A 21,556-nucleotide genomic window follows, 5' to 3' on the forward strand; every position below is an offset into this window, starting at 1 on the left:
CAGAGCAGCCGAGGCACTGTCCCCACCAGGCTGTCTTGAAGTGGCTCACTCCCTGAGTTACACTGTCAGGTGGAAAACACATGAATACATAAGGATTTAGCTCATTTCAGATAAAAAGCACTGGATTTCAATTCCAGCTGATGACAGAAATACATAAGACAGAAACTGCCAAGAGTTGAAATTCCTATGACATTCCAAATTTTTCCAATTAAACATTTCTATTATTTCCAAGAATAGCACACATTACAATTCCCACTATTAGGAAAAGTTTGTCATATAAGGTTTCTAAAATTACTTTTCATGCAAACTGGTACACCTTGGGCCACTAAACGCTAGTCTAATAATACAGCCCCCCAATTCCACTAAGTAAATCCTGTTATGTTAAAATTCCTAATATAATGAAAAAATTTCATAATACAGAGTGAAAATAAACATAACATACCAAAAAAGAAAAGGGTTCATTTTTTGTCTTTTCTAAAAATTTATGAGGAAAACCTTAAAACAGACCTTCCATCTGGGAGCCCTCTCTACCCACCAAAAATAATGCAGCACAAATCTCAAGGGGACCCATTTGACTACAGATTTTAATCTTTCAGTGAAACCCTACTTTCTCAAAAAGGCATAGGGGACTTCCCTGGTGGTCCCGTGGTTAAGACTCCGTGCTCCCAAAGCAGGGGGCCCAGGTTCGATCCCTGGTCAGGGAATTAGATCCCACATGCCACAACTAAAGATCCCACACCCAGTAACGAAGACCTGGTAAAAGAAAATGAAAAGGGAAAAAATAAACTCTCCCCCAGCTCCCAGAGAAACTGGACTGCAGAACTAAGCCAGTCATGTTGAAGCCTATACCACTACATCTTGCCTTACGAAAACGCAACACAGAAAATTCAAATTACCCATATAGGTAACTGAATTATTCACATTATGAAAGATGTGAGAGTCTAACATACTTTACTAAAGAATTTGTGCTGAGTTCCTATAAATGAAAATATGCCCTAAGATAGGCTTTTCCAAAGTGTGTTCCACATCATAGTAATGTGAAATATGTGGTCACGTAATTTTAAGAAATACAGCCTCTGTTTAAGTGACGATCCACTGAAAACATTCCACGTGGACATTTTAGGGCGACACAAGGAAAGAACAGCAATGCTCCAGGGAACAGCACTTCTGAGTGTTGCTTTTAATGTTCAGAAAAGAATCGGGTTAAAAGGATCAAGAAAACCATCCCAGAAAACTCAGTCACCTCCCAGCCCAGGAGCAAGCTCTGCAGGCATTGAAGTGAGCTCCCGAGAGGACATCTCAACTGTCTCTGGCTGGAAGTGCAGGCAGGACAGCCAACGCTGGGGCCGGTGGACAGATAGGGACAAGCACGGGGGGTCATGGGCATCCCTACAGATGTGAAGGGAGGCAGGACACCCGGAGCTGCTTGGAGATGTGACTGATCAAAGTGAACAGCGCTCCCTCTACTCTGGTTTTGATAACGGACGCCTTTTCGTGGGTCCACACTTACATCCCCGTGCAAAGGGAGTACATTCCGTGGATACCACGTGTCATATGGCTCGACCCCAGAAGACCCGTGCCAGACACAAAAAGGCAGCAGTCAAGTCAGGGACTAGGAAGAGTCCTTAACTGAAAGCCTGTAAAATGTCTCACTTCCTGCTTTTCCAAACTGCAGTCATTCCCAGAGGCTTACAGCTGATTAACGTGGGATGGTGGTTCCAAAAGGGAGAGAACAGCCTGCAGCCCCATCTGCTGACCACACGGCCTGTAGCCTCTGCAAGGCCTGTGGGCCCCAGTGCAGCCACAACCGTAAAGTCGACAGGAAACAAAAAAGCCAGCCCCTCACCCAGCCCACCAATTCACGAAGGCTTGAAAAAAGGTGAAGATTCCCCTTCTCTGACACTTACTGCAGGAAATTAGTACCAAAGAGAGAACTTTTTAAAACTGATGTTTGTATCTACACATCAACGAAATATGCTAGCTCATCCTAACAGAGCAAGAAAAGAGAAAACGTAAATACTCTAAGTAAGAGCGGTACTTTACGTATATTCTATTACCATCCAAAAGCTCCTGTGTCCTCGTAGTAAAAGTGAACTCAAGCGTGAACCGACGTCTCAGGTCGGGGTTGGGAGAGGCCCCCAGGGGCGGACCCAGCACCCTGTCAACTCTAAGCCACTCCTGATCCCATTAGAGAAAACAAACCTAAGAAACTGTGTCACATACTGGAAATAAGTCCTTCATCCCCAGTTACACTCCTCATGTCTCTCTCCAAAACAACCGTCGTTTTACACACCTACCAGCTGCAAAAACAGACCAACAACTAAACAGGTATTTTAAACATGACACAGTACTTGCTACCCTCCACAATCAGAGAAGACAGGTGGGAACAGGCCACTGCTACCATGCTCTCAAAGCTACACCAGGCTCTTCCATCGACTCCCAGTAAGACAAGTAAGTTCTTGGCTTTTTGTGCAAAACAAAATAAAAACTTTCAGAAGTTAAATAGAGCAACTGAAAATAGAATGTGACCAAAAGACCCTTCAAATAACATGGAGACAAAGCTCCCTGGAACCAAATTCAGAGTCCGGCAATCTTGAGGACCCTGCTTCGGTTTACCCACGGATGGGCAGGAGGCCATCAGGACTCATCGAGTCCTCACCGTGCTCCACACTCACCAGGGGAGCCTCCTGGATTCTGCCCCCGCAGGCCTACCCTACCCCGTGCAGCAGGGGAGGCTCAAGCGAGCAGGGCAGAGGCCCGTGCGCCACAAGGACTGCCTGCCCTCCATGCGAGACTCCTCCACCCGCCCTGGATCTCCGGCCAGATTCTGCTCGGTCCAGGACCACCAGCAGGGCCAGCTCAGTGAGGAGACTGGGGCGGACAGCACAGGGTGAGTCTGGACAGACGCCTGCCGGGCCAGGGTGGCAAGTTGGCCGAGTGAGGGTCTCGTGGAAGAGGAGCCATGGGGCGCTCGGCGGTGAATCTGGCACAGCCTGAGCATCGCTCATACTCACGGCCACAAAGGCCCATCACCCTAGAGTAGGAGGGTCCGCGAGGCTGCACTAACTCTCAACCATGCCAATGAATAAAGCGCCAGCTTACGCAGGAAGAAAGGACAGAATCAGCAAAACCATCCTTTCCCAACTCTCAAAGGAATAACTGATTCAGGCAAGGACCCTTGATGACATCAGACCTTTCACTGGGTGGAAGATCGCTGAGAAACAAGATGCACCTCAACGTGTCAACCCTCACGGTTGCGGGGACACCTGGCAGACACTACCTGTGATCCAGGCAGGCGTCCCCAGTCATGCAGTGATGGGTGGGACGCGGCACACACAGCAGTGGCTATGAGACTTCCGGCAGAAAGGAAGCCGCAGAAGAAATGCAGAGGGTGCATGTTCCACATGAGACTGGCTTGCATTCCACACACAAACTTGACGTCACAAAAAATAATGATAACAAAATGGGTGGAACTGCCCCAGATTAAAAGAGACCAAGGAACATAGTATCTAAATGTAATGAATGAATCTCAATTAAACCTTAAAAAAACATAAAAGATTCTCTGAGGACAACAGGGATAAATGTGAACATAGGCTGGATGTCAGAAGCTGTCACAGGCTGTTTTTAATTTTTCTCAGGTGGAAATGATACCATGATATTTAGAGAATGTCCTTATTCTCAAAGACACAGCCTCAGCCAAAGAAAGTACGAGTGCGTGCTGTACATCCAGCCCTTTGCACATGTGTCTGCAGAGACAGAGGCAAATGTGGAAAAATAAAAATGGGTGATCCTAGGAGAAGGGTAATTGGGGATTTGCTGACTATTCTTTCAACTTTTATGTTATGCTTAAACTTTTAAAATGAGAAACGTGGAAAAAAGACGTGCAGACTAAGGAGTAGGGCTGTGTGGGCAGAGTCCTGGCTCGTCCAGCGCACTGTGACCGAACGGTCCCTTCTGCTCCCTGGGCCCTGAGTGACTTGCCTGAAAAGCAGGGAAGAGCAGCTGCTCCTGGGCCCCTGGGCACCCCAGCAGGATCCCCCCTCCACAAACAGGACCGGCCACAGGAGGTAGGGACTTGGGGGAGCCCGGGGTCCCCCTAGCAGGAGCGCGCCCCTCTGACAGATGACGGCCTTCCCACTGAAGCCCACACTCAGCTGGGCAGTCCCTGGGGCTGCACACACCAACCTCTTGACCTCGAGCTTCCAGAAGAACACTGTCCTGGCTTCCTTTTGAACATTTATTAATTTTGAACATTAAATCTAAAATTTAGTACCTAACATTAAACACAGAAAATGGATTCGTTTACAGGACTGTGTGACAAAGACGGGAAATCAGACTGGAGCAGCCGACAAGCAGGTTCATCTGCCAAGAAGCGTTCGCTGATATGGCCGCGATCTGGCCTTTACGGACGCACTGCTGTACAGGAGGGACCCTGCAGGACAGCGGGGGCAGGTGACAGGACATGGTTGGGAGCTGCGGGTGACAGGAGTGCCAGCGGGGGCTGCACAGGGCCACCGGGAGAGGGCCAGACTGCAGGCCGAGAAGCTGGGAGGCTGGGCATCACTCAGTGGGAAGGTCACATGGGGTGAGAAAAAGCGTGTGGGGGGCGAGCTGTCGGGATGCAGCTCTGCCCACCAGGCAGAGGGTGGGACGTGGGGACTCTCCCGGAACAGCCCCGCAAACATGCGTGATGTCAAGACTAGACAAGAACGAGCCCAGCGCGAGGACAAGGAGGGGCAGGGAACCGCTCTGCTGTTCACGCCATGACCCGAGCGTTTCCTGGCCCTTCCCCACCTCCTGCCCACCTCCAGTTTCAGGAGGGGACATCAGTGAAATCTTCCAAAATGGAGCTAAGTGTTTTGGGAGAGTAGCCATTCTGAAAAACAGTGGAGTTGGAAATTAACACTGAAAATTAAAATAAGAACTGAGTCTTAACGTCTACCTGCAAAACTTCTTTCTCGAATAGTTAAAAAGAGACATCTAAGCAACTGAGACTCACTCCGTATGGCCCTGGAAAACATTCACGGAGTGGATGGAAGGGTCCCTGAAGTCCCACAGACGGAAAGTCGTGTCGCGGGAGGAGGTCACCACCAGCCGCTGGGTCGGGTGTGTGCAGCAGTGCGTCAGCTCCTGATCGTGCCCTGCGACAAAGACGAAGGGCAGATGGTCACAGGGAGGCAGGCCCCTGCTATGCTGCCGGTAAGAGGAGTTGCGGGAATGGTGTGTGGGGTTGAGGTGGGACCCGTGTTCCTTCCCCTCGTGCATTTGGAAGAGCAGGACAAGTATGGGTGGGACACTCCTGACCCCGATGGCTGGAAGGTCAGGCAGATCTCCAACAGGCCGAGTGTGTAAATAAGTACAGTTCCAAATTCCGTACTTGCAGAATAACCTCTAATAATACACAGGTGGAGCACTCGGTAGAACACAACCTTTATCACTCAATGAGGAAAGGCACTCACCGATAAACACGCACAAAGGCCTGTGATGGGCAGAGCTCTGAGACAGCCCAGAGATGCCCAGCCCTGGTACACACCCTGCAGGATTCCTGCCCTTGTGTTTGGGAAGAACCTGCAAATGCTCTGGTAATCTCGGTACATTTTGAAAGCAAAACAGATTTTGAAGATATAACTAAGGCCCCCAAATCACATGGCTTTGAGTTAATCAAAAGAAAGATTGTCCTGGATGGGCCTGACCTAGTCACGTGGACCCTTTCAAAGGGTCCCGGCAGAGATGCTCTCCTGCTGGCCTAGAAGAAAGCCAACAGCACATGGTGAGATGCCTCTGGAGTGGCCACGGGGGACTGAGGGCAGCCTCTGGATGCTGAGAACTGCTCCCAGCTGACAACAGGCAGGAAAACGGGATCTCAGTCATGGGCCACAAGAAGAGGAATCCTCCCAAAGGCAGTAAGAGGACCCCAGGTCTCAGGTGAGAGCACAGCCCCCACCAACACCTTCACTCCACCCATGACACCCTGAGAACCAGAGGGTCAGCGAGCATGTGCCCAGAACTCCTGACCCAGGGGCACAATGTGATAAATTCATGTTATTTTAAGACATTAAGCATGTGGAAGTTTGTTACAAAGCAAAAGAAAACTAATACAACAACCACATTCAAATATCTGGATACTGCATGTATCTAGATGCAATTAACTCCCCCGAAGATAAGATAAATTTAACTACCAACAGCTCTATTAATCATAAAGGAGCTCTGAAAATCACAGCTGCACCAAAAGAACCAAGAGTCCTTCTAGACGAGACGTCGTCTGCACACAACCGGGAATGCAGTGCCTGCACACCTGTCAGGGAGTGAACAAGTTCCGACGTCTCCACGTCATACAGGTTTGCCGTTCTGTCCCACGAGGCCGTCACCGCCTGCTTGCCCCCGACCAGCCAGTCGGCGGCTATGACCACTCCCTGGTGGCTCTTAAGTGATGTCAGTGGCGCCCGGATGGTGGGACAGTCGCTGGATGCGTCCGCGTCTGCATCGGGCTCGTCCTTGTCGGAGCACTCCACCTCGTCCTCGCCACAGAGCTGCTGCTGGGGGAGAGCAGAGAAGCAGTTCCCTGGGAATCCTGAGGCTGCCAGACACGGCTGCACAATCGCACTGTTACTGTCTGTCCTTCTAGGACTTAACCAACGTTACGACCAACACCAGTGGGTGTCTGGTACTAAGTAGTGCTCAGTGACTGTGTATCAACTTCACCATCTCCTACTTGGCTAAAACCCTGGGCCAAACATAAGAAGAAAAAATGAGGCGGCTACAACATCAAATGAGCTACAGTTCATTTCCACTAACCAATAAAAGGGGAAAACAAAATGATTTTCAACATTTTAAGTTTTCACACAGATTAGGAGAAAAGTAATAAAACTAAACACAACTGAAAATCAATTATTTGTCACAATAAAAAAAGGAACATTCAGTTCTCAGAAGCCTATTTAAAACACGTTTAGAATTCTATTGCTATGTTAATAGACATTAGAGTTCACTTTATTTTCCTACATTATCAATAATCTTTTATCAAAAGCTAAGGATAAAACAAAAAACCTAATAGTCACCCTAGGCTTCAGGTCTTTAAGAAAATACGGTGTATTCATTCAACAAATATTTATCAGGTGCTTACACGGTGCCAGACCACATGCTGGTCACACAGCAGAGAAGGGGAGATGGCCGCTGCCTGGCATGTCCACGTGGAACTTATGTAGGAGGTGATGTGGGCCTGGGGCCCCGCCTCACAGAGCGTATGGGCCAGCGGGAGGCAGACACACATTGGGCACAAGTGCACACACATGGGTACGGGAGCAGATGTCATAGGTATGGAAATACATGTCGTGCATACACACACATGGACACACAGCACACGGATGTATGTCATGTATACACACACAATAGAGGGATGTAACCTGAGCCGAGACTAGCCAGCAAAGCTTAAGAAAACCAGTGCTGCCCATCCAAGCACAAGGCTCGGGCTGGGCAGTAATGAGGGAGCACCACCTGCTCTTCCTTTCATGGCAGATCGCGGAGTGGTCCCGGCACCGACCACACCTCAGGTGCATCTCAAATTCAAGCTGGGGTCCCCAGGGAACCTCCAAGCCCTGAGGCAGCAACTTTCAAGCAAGAAAAGTCCCTGCATCCAACACAAACAAAATCCTAAAGAAAATAAAGTCAACCTTACATTCTAAATAAACTATTAAGTTTTTTAATCTAAGTATTATATGTAATAGTCCCTCTGACAAAATTAGTGCTTTTTAAATTTTATTTGGAAAAGGAAATCCATACAACATAAACTCATTTTCTGAACTTTCTGAGCATCAGTCTTCATGCACACCTCTGCCCCGTCCTCCTCCAGTGCTCACTGTTTCTTGAGTGAATGCGTGCATTAAGCACAGCACATGACAGTTTGGAAATTCCACGAGGGAAAAATCTGTGTTAAAATTAAATACATAATACACTGCATTAAAAATGAATTGTTAAGACCACTTATCTAAAGAAAACTCATTCCTACTCATTACTGGAATTCATTAATTACTTACCCCATCTCTAAATAGAACAACATTTAAAAGGATTAAAAAGAGAAAAACTAAAGGAATATTCACAGGCAGAGATATGAAAACTGGAAGATTACTATCATCCTCTAAAAATTACAGCCAAAACGTAAATGGAAACCTAACGTTTGCTCGACTATATGAAATCACTCAGCGTCCTCTGCCTGGCGAAACTTCCCCCCACAGGAGCAGCACAGGGAAGGGCTGAGTGTGTGTAGACTCTACAGCAAAAAGCCACCCTCAACAGAAACTAGGAAGATCAAGTCACCAAAAAGGATAACTAAGACCCTGCATGATTATCCAAAGAAGGTGCATCTGTATCCCACAGGAAAAGCAAGCATGTAACTGAGGGGTTTGTGGTTTAAACCTGTGGATTCATTCTTCTCAACATGCAACCTCTTTTGTTACCAACATTAAAACTTTACACACATGAGACATTCACAGAAAGATAGACAAGATGTAAAGGCAGAGGGCTATGGACCAGATGAAGGAACAAGATAAAACCCCAGAAAAACAACTAAATGAAGTGGAGATGGGCAACATTCCAGAAAAAGAATTCAGAATAATGATAGTGAAGATGATCCAGGACCTCGGAAAAAGAATGGAGGGGGCTTCCCTGGTGGTGCAGTGGTTGAGAGTCTGCCTGCAGATGCAGAGGACATGGGTTCGTGCCCCAGTCCAGGAAGGTCCCACGTGCTGTAGAGCAGCTGGGCCCGTGAGCCATGGCCGCTGAGCCTGCGCGTCCAGAGCCTGTGCTCCGCAACAGGAGAGGCCACAACAGTGAGAGGCCCATGTACCGCAAAAAAAAAAAAAAAAAAAAAAAATGGAGGCAAAGATCGAGAAGATGCAAGAAATGTTTAACAAAGATCTAGAAGAATTAAAGAACAAACAGAGATGAACAACACAATAACTGAAATGAAAAATACACTAGAAGGAATCAATAGCAGAATAACTGAGGCAGAAGAACGGATAAGTGACCTGGAAGACAGAATGGTGGAATTCACTGCTGTGGAACAGAATAAAGAAAAAAGAATGAAAAGAAATGAAGACAGCCTAAGAGACCTCTGAGACAACATTAAACGCAACAACATTCGCATGATATGGGCCCCAGAAGGAGAAGAGAGAAAGGAACAGAGAAAATATTTGAAGAGATTATAGTTGAAAACTTCCCTAACATGGGAAAAGAAATAGCCACCCAAGTCCAGAAAGTGCAGACAGTCCCATACAGGAAAAACCCAAGGAGAAACACGCCGAGACACATAGTAAGCAAATTGGCAAAAATTAAAGACAAAGAAAAATTATTGAAAGCAGCAAGAGAAAAACGACAAATAACATACAAGGGAACTCCCATAAGGTTAACAGCTGATTTCTCAGCAGAAACTCTACAAGCCAGAAGGGAGTGGCATGATATACTTAAAGGGATGAAAGGGAAGAACCTACAACTAAGATTACTCTACACGGCAAGGATCTCATTCAGATTCGATGGAGAAATCAAAAGCTTTACAGACAAGCAAAAGCTAAGAAAACTCAGCACCACCAAACCAGCTCTACAACAAATGCTAAAGGAACTTCTCTAAGTGGGAAACACAAGAGAAGAAAAGGATCTACAAAAACAAACCCAAAACAATTAAGAAAATTGTCACAGGAACATACATATCAATAATTACCTTAAACGTGAATGGATTAAATGCTCCAACCAAAAGACACAGGCTTGCTGAATGGATACAAAAAAAAAGACCCATATATATGCTATCTACAAGAGACCCACTTCAGACCTAGGGACACATTCAGACTGAAAGTGAGGGGATGGAAAGAGATGTTCCATGCAAATGGAAATCAAAAGAAAGCTGGAGTAGCAATACTCATATAAGATAAAATAGACTTTAAAATAAAGAATGTTACAAGAGACAAGGAAGGACACTACATAATGATCAAGGGATCAATCCAAGAAGAAGATATAACAATTATAAATATATACGCACCCAACATAGGAGCACCTCAATACATAAGGCAACTGCTAACAGGTATAAAAGAGGAAATCAACAGTAACACAATAGTGGGGGACCTTAACACCTCACTTACACCAATGGACAGATCATCCAAACAGAAAATTAACAAGGAAACACAAGCTTTCAGTGACAGTAGACGAAATAGATTTAATTGATATTAATAGGACATTCCATCCAAAAACAGCAGATTACACTTTCTTCACAAGTGCGCACAGAACATTCTCCAGGATAGATCACATCTTGGGTCACAAATCAAGCCTCAGTAAATTTAACAAATTGAAATCATATCAAGCATCTTTTCTGACCACAATGCTATGAGATCAGAAATCAATTACAGAGAAAAAAACGTAAAAAACACAAACACATGGAGGCTAAACAATACGTTACTAAATAACCAAGAGATCATTGAAGAAATCGAAGAGGAAATCAGAAAATACCTAGAGACAAATGACAATGAAAACATGACAATCCAAAACCTATGGGATGCAGCAAACGCAGCTGTAAGAGGGAAGTTTATAGCTATACAAGGCTACCTCATGAAACAAGAAAAATCTAAAATAAACAATCTAAGCTTACACCTAAAGGAACTAGAGAAAAAAGAACAAACAAAAGCCAAAGTTAGCAGAAGGATAGAAATCATAAAGATCAGATCAAAAATAAATGAAAAAGAAATGAAGGAAATTATAGCAGAGATCAATAAAACTAAAAGCTGGTTCTTTGAGATGATAATCATAATTGATAAACCATTAGCCAGACTCATCAAGGAAAAAAGAGAGAAGACTCACATCAATAGAATTACAAATGAGAAAGGAGAAGGAACTGACAATGCAGAAATACAAAGGATCATGAGAGATTACTACAAGCAACTATATGCCAATAAAATGGACAACCTGGAAGAAATGGACAAATTCTTAGAAATGCACAACCTTCCGAGACTGAACCAGGAAAAAATAGAAAATATGAACAGACTAATCACAAGCAATGAAATTAAAACTGTGATTAAAAATCTTCCAACAAACAATAGCCCAGAACCAGATGGCTTCACAGGCAAATTCTATCAAACATTTAGAGAAGAGCTAACACCTATCCTTCTCAAACTCTTCCAAAATATAGCAGAGGGAGGAACACTCTCAAACTCATTCTACGAGGCCACCATCACCCTGATACCAAAACCAGATAAAGATGTCACAAAAAAAGTAAACAACAGACCAATATCACTGATGAACATAGATGCAAAAATCCTCAACAAAATACTAGCAAACAGAATCCAACAGCACATTAAAAAGATCATACACCATGATCAAGTAGGGTTTATCCCAAGAATGCAAGGATTCTTCAATATACGCAGATCAATCTATGTGATACACCATATTAACAAATTGACGGAGAAAAACCATATATGATCATCTCAATAGATGCAGAGAAAGCTTTCGACAAAATTCAACACCCATTTATAATAAAAACCCTCCATAAAGTAGGCATAGAGGGAACTTACCTCAACATAATAAAGGCCATATATGACAAACCCACAGCCAACATCATCCTCAATGGTGAAACACTGAAACCATTTCCTCTAAGATCAGGAACAAGACAAGGCTGCCCACTCTCACCACTATTATTCAACATAGTTCTGGAAGTTCTAGCCACAGCAATCAGAGAAGAAAAAGAAATAAAAGGAATCCTAATCAGAAAAGAAGAAGTAAAGCTGCCACTGTTTGCAGATGACATGATACTATACATAGAGAATCCTAAAGATGCTACCAGAAAACTGCTAGAGCTAATGAATAAATTTGGTAAAGGAGCAGGATACAAAATTAATGCAGAAATCTCTTGCATTCCTATACGATAATGATGAAAAATCTGAAAGTGAAATTAAGAAAACACTCCCGTTTACCACAGCAACAAAAAGAATACCTAGGAATAAACCTACCTAAGGAGACAAAAGACGTATGTGCAGAAAATTATAACACACTGATGAAAGAAATGAAAGACGATAAATAGATGGAGAGATATACCAAGTTCTTGGATTGGAAGAATCAACATTTTGAAAATGACTATACTACTCAAAGCAATTTACAGATTCAATGCAATCCCTATCAAACTACCAGAGGCGTTTTTCACAGAACTAGAACAAAAAATTTCACAATCTGTATGGAAACATAAAAGACCCCGAATAGCCAAAGGTATCTTGAGAAAGAAAAACGGAGATAGAGGAATCAAGCTTGTGGACTTCACACTACTACAAAGCTACAGTATTCAAGACAGTATGGTACTGGCACAAAAACAGAAATATCGATCAATGGAACAGGACAGAAAGCCCAGAGATAAACCCATGCATATATGGTCACCTTATCTTTGAAAAAGGAGGCAAGAATATACAATGGAGAAAAGATACCCTCTTCAATGAGAGGTGCTGGGAAAACTGGACAGCTACATGTAAAAATGAAATTAGAACATTTCCTAACACCAAACACAAAAGTAAACTCAAAATGGATTAAAGACCTAAACGTTAAGGCCAGACACTATCCAACTCTTAGAGGAAAACACAGGCAGAACACTCTATGACATAAATCACAGCAAGATCCTTTTTGACCCAGCTCCTAGAGAAATGGAAATAAAAACAAAAATAAACAAATGGGACCTAATGATTAACTTAAAAGCTTTTGCACAGCAAAGGAAACCATAAACAAGACGAAAAGATAACCCTCAGAATGGGAGAAAACATTTGCAAATTTAGCAACTGACAAAGGATTAATCTCCAAACTTTACAAGCAGTTCATGTAGCTCAATATCAAAAAAACAAACAACCCAATCCAAAAATGGGCAGAAGACCTAAACAGACATTTCTCCAAAGAAGATACACAGATTGCCAACAAACGCATGAAAGAATGCTCAACAAGAATGCTCAACATCATTAATCATCAGAGAAATGCAAATCAAATCTACAATGCAATATCATCTCACACCAGTCAGAATGGCCATCATCAAAAAATCTACAAACAATAAATGCTGGAGAGGGTGTGGAGAAAAGAGAACCCTCATACACTGCTGGTGGGAATGTAAATTGATACAGCCACTTTGGAGAACAGTATGGAGGTTCCTTAAAAAACTAAAAGTAGAATTACCATACGACCCAGCAATCCCACTACTGGGCATATACCCTGAGAAAACCATAATTCAAAGAGTCACGTACCACAATGTTCATTGCAGCTCTATTTACAACAGCCAGGACATGGAAGCAACCTAAGTGTCCATCAGCAGATGAATGGATAAACAAGATGTGGCACATATATACGATGGAATATTACTCAGCCATAAAAAGAAACAAGATTGAGTTATTTGTAGTGAGGTGGATGGACCTAGAGTCTGTCACACAGAGTGAAGTAAGTTAGAAAGAGGAAAACAAATACCGTATGCTAACACATATATATAGAATCTGAAAAAAAAAAAAAAAAGGTCATGAAGAGCCTAGGGGCAAGACAGGAATAAAGATGCAGACCTACTAGAGAATGGACTTGAGGACATGGTGGGGGGGATGGGTAAGCTGGGACAAAGTGAGAGAGTGGTAGTGTATATATGTCCATATATACACTACCAAATGTAAAACAGATAGCTAATGGGAAGCAGTCGCATAGCACAAGGGAGATCAGCTCAGTGCTTTGTGACCAGCTAGATGGGTGGGATAGGGAGGGTGGGAGGGAGGGAGATGCAAGAGGGAGGAGATACGGGGATATACGTATATGTATAACTGATTCACTCTGTTATAAAGCAGAAACTAACACACCACTGTAAAGCAATTATATGCCAATAAAAATGTTAAAAATAAATAAATAGAGTAGCAAAAAAAAGAAAAAGAGGGAGAGCACTCAAATCAATAAAATTAGAAATGAAAAAGGAGAAGTTACAACAGAACTGCAGAAATACAAAGCATCCTAAGAGACTACTATAAGCAACTCTATGCCAATAAAATGGACAACCTGGAAGAAATGGACAAATTCTTAGAAAGGTATAAACTTCCAAGACTGAACCAGGAAGAAATAGAGAATATGAACAGACCAATCACAAGCAATGACATTGAAACTGTGATTAAAAATCTTCCAACAAATAGAAGTCCAGGACCAGATGGCTTCACAGGCAAATTCTATCAAACATTTAGAGAAGAGCTAACACCTATCCTTCTCAAACACTTCCAAAATATAGCAGAGGGAGGAACACTCTCAAACTCATTCTACGAGGCCACCATCACCCTGATACCAAAACCAGATAAAGATGTCACAAAAAAAGTAAACAACAGACCAATATCACTGATGAATACAGATGAAAAAATCTTCAACAAAATACTAGCAAACAGAATCCAACACATTAAAAGGATCATACACCATGATCAAGTGGGAATTATACCAGGGATGCAAGGATTCTTCAATATACACAAATCAATCAATGTGATACACCATATTAACAAACTGAAGAATAAAAACCATATGATCATCTCAATAGATGCAGAAAAAGCTTTTGACAAAATTCAACACCCATTTATGATAAAAACTCTCCAGAAAGTGGGCACAGAGGGAACCTACCTCAACATAATAAAGGCCATATATGACAAACCCACAGCAAACATCATTCTCAATGGTGAAAAACTGAAAGCGTTTCCTCTAAGATCAGGAACAAGATGAGAATGTCCACTCTCGCCCCTATTATTCAACATAGTTTTGGAAGTCCTAGCCATGGCAATCAGAGAAGAAAAAGAAATAAAAGGAATACAAACTGGAAAAGAAGAAGTAAAACTGTCACTGTTTGCAGATGACATGATACTATACATAGGGAATCCTAAAGATGCTACCAGAAAACTACTAGAGCTAATCAATGAATTTGTAAAGTTGCAGGATACAAAATTAACGCACAGAAATCTCTTGCATTCCTATACACTAATGATGCAAAACCTGAAAGAGAAATTAAGCAAACACTCCCATTTACCACTGCAACAAAAAGAATAAAATACCTAGGAATAAACCTACCTAGGGAGACAAAAGACCTGTATGCAGAAAACTGTAAGACACTGTTGAAAGAAATTAAAGATGATACCAACAGATGAAGAGGTATACAATGTTCTTGAATTGGAAGAATCAATATTGTGAAAATGACTATTACCCAAAGCAATCTAGATTCAATGCAATCCCTATCAAATTACCAATGGCATTTTTTACAGAACTAGAACAAAAAATCTTGAAATTTGTATGGAGACACAAAAGACCCCGAATAGCCAAAGCAGTCTTGAGGGAAAAAAACGGAGCTGGAGGAATCAGACTCCCTGACTTCAGACTATACTACAAAGCTACAGTAATCAAGACAATATGGTACTGGCACAAAAACAGAAATACAGATCAATGGAACAGGATAGAAAGCCCAGAGATAAACCCACGCACCTATGGGCAACTAATCTATGACAAAGGAGGCAAGGATATACAATGGAGAAAAGACAGTCTCTTCAATAAGTGGTGCTTGGAAAACTGGACAGCTACATGTAAAAGAATGAAATTAAACACTCCCTAACACCACACATAAAAATAAACTCAAAATGGATTAGAGACCTAAATGTAAGACCGGACACTATAAAACTCTTAGAGGAAAACATAGGAAGAACGTTCTTTGACATAAATCACAGCAAGATCTTTTTTGATCCACCTCCTAGAGTAATGGAAATAAAAACAAAAATAAACAAATGGGACCTAATGAAACTTAAAAGCTTTTGCAAAGCAAAGGAAACAACAAGCAAGACGAAAAGACAACCGTGAGAATGGGAAAAAATATTTGCAAATGAATCAATGGACAAAGAATTAATCTCTAATATATATAAGCAGCTCATGTAGCTCAATATTAAAAAAACAAACAACCCAATCAAAAAATGGGCAGAAGACCTAAATAGATATTTCTCCGAAGAGGACATACAGATGGCCAAGAAGCACATGAAAAGCTGCTCAACATCACTCATTATTAGAGAAATGCAAATCAAAACTACAATGAGGTATCACCTCACACCAGTTAGAATGGGCATCATCAGAAAATCTACAAACAACAAATGCTGGAGAGGGTATGAAGAAAAGGGAGCCTTCTTGTACTGCTGGTGGGAATGTAAATTGATACAGGCACTATGGAGAACAGTATGGAGGTTCCTCAAAAAACTAAAAACAGAATTACCATATAACCCAGAAATCCCACTACTGGGCATATACCCAGAGAAAACCATAATTCAAAAAGACACATGCACCCCAATGTTCATGGTTGCGCTATTTACAATAGCCAGGTCATGGAAGCAACCCTAAATGCCCAATGACAGACAAATGGATAAAGAAGATGTGGTACGTATATACGATGGAATATTATTCAGCCATAAAAAGGAACGAAATTGGGTCATTGGTAGAGATGTGGATGAATCTAGAGATTGTCATACAGAGTGAAGTAAGTGAGAAAGAGAAAAACAAATATATATTAACGCATACATGTGGAACCTAGAAAAATGGTACAGATGAACTGGTTTGCAGGGCAGAAATAGAGACACAGATGTAGAGAACAAACGTATGGACACCAAAGGGGAAAAGTGGCGGGGCGGTGGTGGTGTGATGAATTGGCTATTGGGATTGACATGTATATACTGATGAGTATAAAATGGATGACTAATAAGAACCTGCTGTATAAAAAAATAAATAAAATTAAATTTTAAAAAAAAGGAAGCAGGCACAAAAAAAAAAAACTTTACCCACATGCAAATGATATCACATGCACCAGTGACGTACAGGATTTACCTCACATGAAAGACAAGTTGTCTAAAATCAAATACATAAAATATTAAGAAGTATAACTTAACCATAAAATTTTAAAGAAGTAATGTAAACGTTTAACATTTGTGGAAAGGAAAGTGAAAGCAAACACACCCGGATACAAAGACTTGGCCCTGGTCCGCTCAGCAGCCAGGCTGGGGCCAGCCCTCTGGCTGTGGTGAGTGCTCGCGTCCTGGCTGGCAGGTGTCCTCACATGGCCTCTCCTCGGTGCGTGCAACGAGAAGGTACAGGGAGCCCTCAGGTGCCTCTTCTACAGACACCGATCCTACTGGATCAGGGCCCCACCCTTGTGACCTTATTTGACCTTAATGACTTCCTTAGAGGCCCATCTCCAAATACAGCCTCATGGGGGGTTAGGACTCTACTCTATCTAACCTATGAGTTTTGGGGACACACACATTCGGCCCACAACACAAATTGTAAGTTTATCCTAAAACTCACAAGCATCCAGAACCTACCAACATACCCCATATCGTGCTTTCAGGGTAAGTAAATGTGCTGCTTACACTAGTGTCGGCTGCAGGCTGAGGAGTGGGCAGCTGAACCGCATACCTCCAGACATGGGCGGTCTGATCTCCAGAAGCTGAGGAGAGAAAGAGGGGAAATTACCCGAGGTGCAAACATGCGCTGGCTAGGCTCCTGCTAAATTCTGTACCTGAGGGATTGCAAGTGACTGACTATACTTAAACAGCTACTTCTGAGACTATGTAATGCTACTGAGAATAGCAAAAGTACACAAAGATAATGATTATCTATAAAAATAACCCCCCTTCATCTTAGGGAGGAAAGCTGTGAAGGTTCAGAGAAAATTTACAAGTTGCAGATTTTATTTCCCATCTGGCCAACCTAAGAAAACAGAAACCCAAAATAACTCAAGGGCACGTTCCCATTCACTGAACCTGGATGCGCCCCACAGCTGGCTATGCAGCCCCTGGTACTGAGACCTTGCTATCACCAGCCAGGCCGCAAGGCGATACTTGGACTTGGGAAAAAACAGAGGGCAGGTGAGGGGCACAGGCAGGCCCGCAGACGTGCGAAAGGGCCACCTCCACTGCCCCCACGACAGCACTGTCTGAACCCCACCTTCTCTGCGTGGCTGCACAGCTTCCCCAAGGCAGCAAATGGCGGCACGTGTCTTGTGGCGCCGAATGGATTTAGTGCCTGACCTGCCCATCTCCTTCCGAGTCAGCATCCTGTCCAAACCCCCGTCTGGCGCTCCACTCTCCAGGCCACTACTTTATGTTTCCATTTCCCACTGCAGCTTCCTGACGTGTCTCGATTTCATCCCCTTCATTCCAGCCTGGTTGTCACTGGTCTCCGTCTCTTCCCAACCACAAAACAAATGGCCCACATAACTAGGTTAAACTCCTGGCCTCCTTTACTCCCCAGATGTTGATTCAGGCATCCACTAGCTCTGTGGGGGAGGCCTGTTAAAACTGGACCCTCAAAGGACCCTGCCACCTGACTGACTTGAGTGTAAGAGCACTGATTAGTCCCACTTCTGTCCTCTGTCCTGGGGTAAGCAGAACTGGCCCATGGGCCAAATCCAGGCAGCCACCCACCCTGTAAACACAAACAAGGGTCACTGCCCACTGCCATATCCCCTCATCCGTGCACCATCTCTGCTGCTTCCGTGGCAACGGAGCTGAGCAGCTGTGACTCAGACCGTGTGGCCTCAAGATGAAAACAGTTACTCCTGGTCCTTTACAGAAAAGCTTGCTGACCTCTTATCTAGACAAACACTCGTCCTTCAGGTTACCATCCGTGTCCCCAAAACACCATGGGGGTCCACAGGTGTCAGACAGTTTTATAGAAAAACTCAATATGATAAGGTGTCATTTTATTTTATTTAATTTTTATTTTAATTTATTTACTTATTTATTTTTGGCTGTGTTGGGTCTTCGTTGCTGCACACGGGCTTTTTTAAAAAAATTTATTTATTTTTGGCAGCAATGAGTCTTCGTTGCTGCACATGGGCTTTCTCTAGTTGCGGCGAGCAGGGGCTATTCTTCGTTGCGGTGCACGGGCTTCTCATTGCAATGGCTTCTCTTGTTGCAGAGCACGGACTCTAGGTGCATGGGCTTCAGTAGTTGCAGCACACGGGCTCAGTAGCTGTGGCGCATGGGCTTAGCTGCTCCCCAGCATATGGGACCTTCCCAGACCAGGGCTCAAACCCGTGTGCTCTGCATTGCCAGGCAGATTCTTAACCACTGTGCCACCAGGGAAGTCCCTATAATCAAGGTGTTTTTAAACTACGTGAAATGAAGACAAACCCAAGGTACCACAGCTCTTTCCAGGAGAACTGCCTGGGAAGGAGTAAAGATGCGGGCCTGCAGAGAGCCCGACTCGGGGCTGCTAAATTCCTCATCTCTGTGCCGACGGCGTCAGAGAAGCGAGCACATTCCCACAAGCAGGAAGAGCGGGTGGCAGGGACGGGCTTTGTAAAAAGACCTCCAGGAGAACGCGGCCGAGTTCAAGTTGACATTAAAAGTTCACCTAATTTGCAATCCACTACTCATTTAAAAAAAAAAGTACCCCTCAGTATAGTTTTCTTTATTCATTTCTCGTGCAATTTGTAAAATGTCTACTAACGACTAACTTCTGTGAAAGGTGTGGCTAAGCCTGATGCTACTGATGAGAAAGGAATGATGACAGCTGTTTTCAGATCAGCAATAACCGTTCAATAAATAAAAAACCAAAATCAACATACCGGTGAGAGCCAACTGTTCTGATGGATGAAATTTAATGGAATTTACTGCAAAATAAAAATATTACAGAAACAGGTTTAAAATAAGAACATATCAATATTTATTATAATTACAGCATGTATTGCAAAGTTAAATTTAAAAACTAAACGAACTATGATAGTTCAATATTAAATATCCTAATTCAGTAAACTATGAATAAACACATAAGTTAAAGAGAACAGAGGTAGTGCCACATGCCGGGCCAAAAAAAAAAGAAGAGAGATACAATACAAAGTAACTAAATATGAATAGGATTAAATATTCTGCTCAAGAATAGGCTACACAGAAAAAGGATATTAATAATCTATTTTTTATACATAGGGAAGTCACCTAGAGTTAAAAATAAACCAGGATAAAAAAAGAAAACATAATTATAACAAGCAGAGGCAGATTACGGTGGTGCACACTGTTTATTGCCTACCCAGCTGCCCACAAGCCCACCCTTCCAAAAACCCAGTCTGTTCTGTTCCATAAGACTCAGGAACTCAGAGAAGGCAAGCCCCTGATGGCCTAGGGACGGTTCGGATCGGAATGGATCGGGACCAGATGAGAACAGTTATGATACCCTCCCAGTCTCCTCTCCAGATGCAGGAATCTGCCCAAGGTGTCCTGGGGAGGCTCCGGCCCCATGACAACACTGCCCGGAGACTGACCGGTCCTGAGCCTGCCTGCCTGCCAAGGAGCTCTCCTCAGGCAGACAACGAGAGGCTGGAAGGGTGGAGGTCACTGTTCCCAGTCGGCAGCTCCCTGTCACCCCAACACATGCCGACCCAAGGCACTGGAGAGCCAGCCCACATCCCCCACAGCCCAGACACAGGACGTACAGGGAGCTTCCCAAACCTCAGCAAGTTCTCTCTTCCACTAAGACTCTGTCAGGTACGCCATTAGATTGATACTTTTCTAAGAATCTGAAAAATGCTAGAAGATGCTCTTTTACCATTAACACTAGACCAGAGAGAACTGTGGGAAGAGCTGGTGAAAACTGTGACTGCCTTAAAAATGTTAAATAGAAAATGCCCCAAATAAACACTACTAACAAACCGTATTAATGCTCCCAATTTCAACCATCAATTGTTACTTTCTGGTGTCTATGTGAACTCCAGCAAATCAGTGTTGCAAGCAGGAACATTTGTAATACAGATGACCACAAGGTTTAAGTGAAGAACGCAGGCAACGTGCTTAGCCAAGAATCTGGCAAACGGTGGGCGCCAATGACCACCAGCTGCAGGGCCAGTTTATTCTCAGTACTGTTCACACAGACGTTAACAGCACAACATCACTACGTGGGGCGGGGGGACCCCAGCATGTGTGGGTGCAACGAGGCCTTAAAGCCCAAAGTCAGCGGGTCGGGCCAACCCACAGCCCCACCAGCAGCTTATTCACAGCACAGCTAATGTCACTCACAGCAGCCACATGAGGAATAGAAGAGAGGGGGCCAGAGACCACAGTTCCTTATAACAAGCTCCAAGATCGTGTGTGTCTAACAAGACACATGCCCCCACCCGGCCGGCTCCACTCGGCTCCCTAACGCCAGGGGTTAGGGGGTGCGTGGGGGGAAAGGGCACAAATCTTGGGCACCTCCTCTCTGGAGGCAGCTCCGCCAGTCCACAGGTGGGCACATTCTGCTCAGAGGACCCAAGAGGAAGGAGGCAGGCACTAGGCACGTCAACCCACCTGCAGGGAGCTGTGCTGATTAAAAACCCCAGGGCTCCACACTCCCCTGTTACAGTAACTCAGTCACACAATCAGCACCACCAGGTGGAAAAAGCAAAAGCAGGGCGTAAACACGACAAAGACAGTGCCCAAAGCAGCCTGTGCTCTGCTCTCTCCTCAGACTCCTCTAAGTGCATGACAAGTCTAGAAAGAAACAGGCACAAACTCATAGCAACAGAGACGGAAGACAGTGAGAAGAGGCACCC

General features: G+C 43.8%; 1 protein-coding gene across 3 annotated transcripts in view; it reads right to left on the bottom strand.

Moving 5' to 3' along the window:
• WDR37 (WD repeat domain 37) overlaps window positions 1-21,556 on the bottom strand; it is a 59,300-nt gene that overhangs the window by 12,387 nt on the left and 25,357 nt on the right. For 2 of the 3 annotated variants that reach the window (XM_030878332.3, XM_060293697.1), the window contains exons 8-11: window positions 19,601-19,645; window positions 17,397-17,473; window positions 6,296-6,536; window positions 5,000-5,141 (exon numbers count right to left, since the gene is read on the bottom strand). In XM_030878332.3, the coding sequence (XP_030734192.1) occupies window positions 5,000-5,141; window positions 6,296-6,536; window positions 17,397-17,473; window positions 19,601-19,645 (505 nt within the window). The remainder of the gene's footprint in view (window positions 1-4,999; window positions 5,142-6,295; window positions 6,537-17,396; window positions 17,474-19,600; window positions 19,646-21,556) is intronic. The other variant, XM_030878333.3, reaches the window with a different exon arrangement.

Source organism: Globicephala melas, chromosome 2 (assembly GCF_963455315.2).
Source record: "Globicephala melas chromosome 2, mGloMel1.2, whole genome shotgun sequence".
Classification (NCBI taxonomy): domain Eukaryota; kingdom Metazoa; phylum Chordata; class Mammalia; order Artiodactyla; family Delphinidae; genus Globicephala; species Globicephala melas.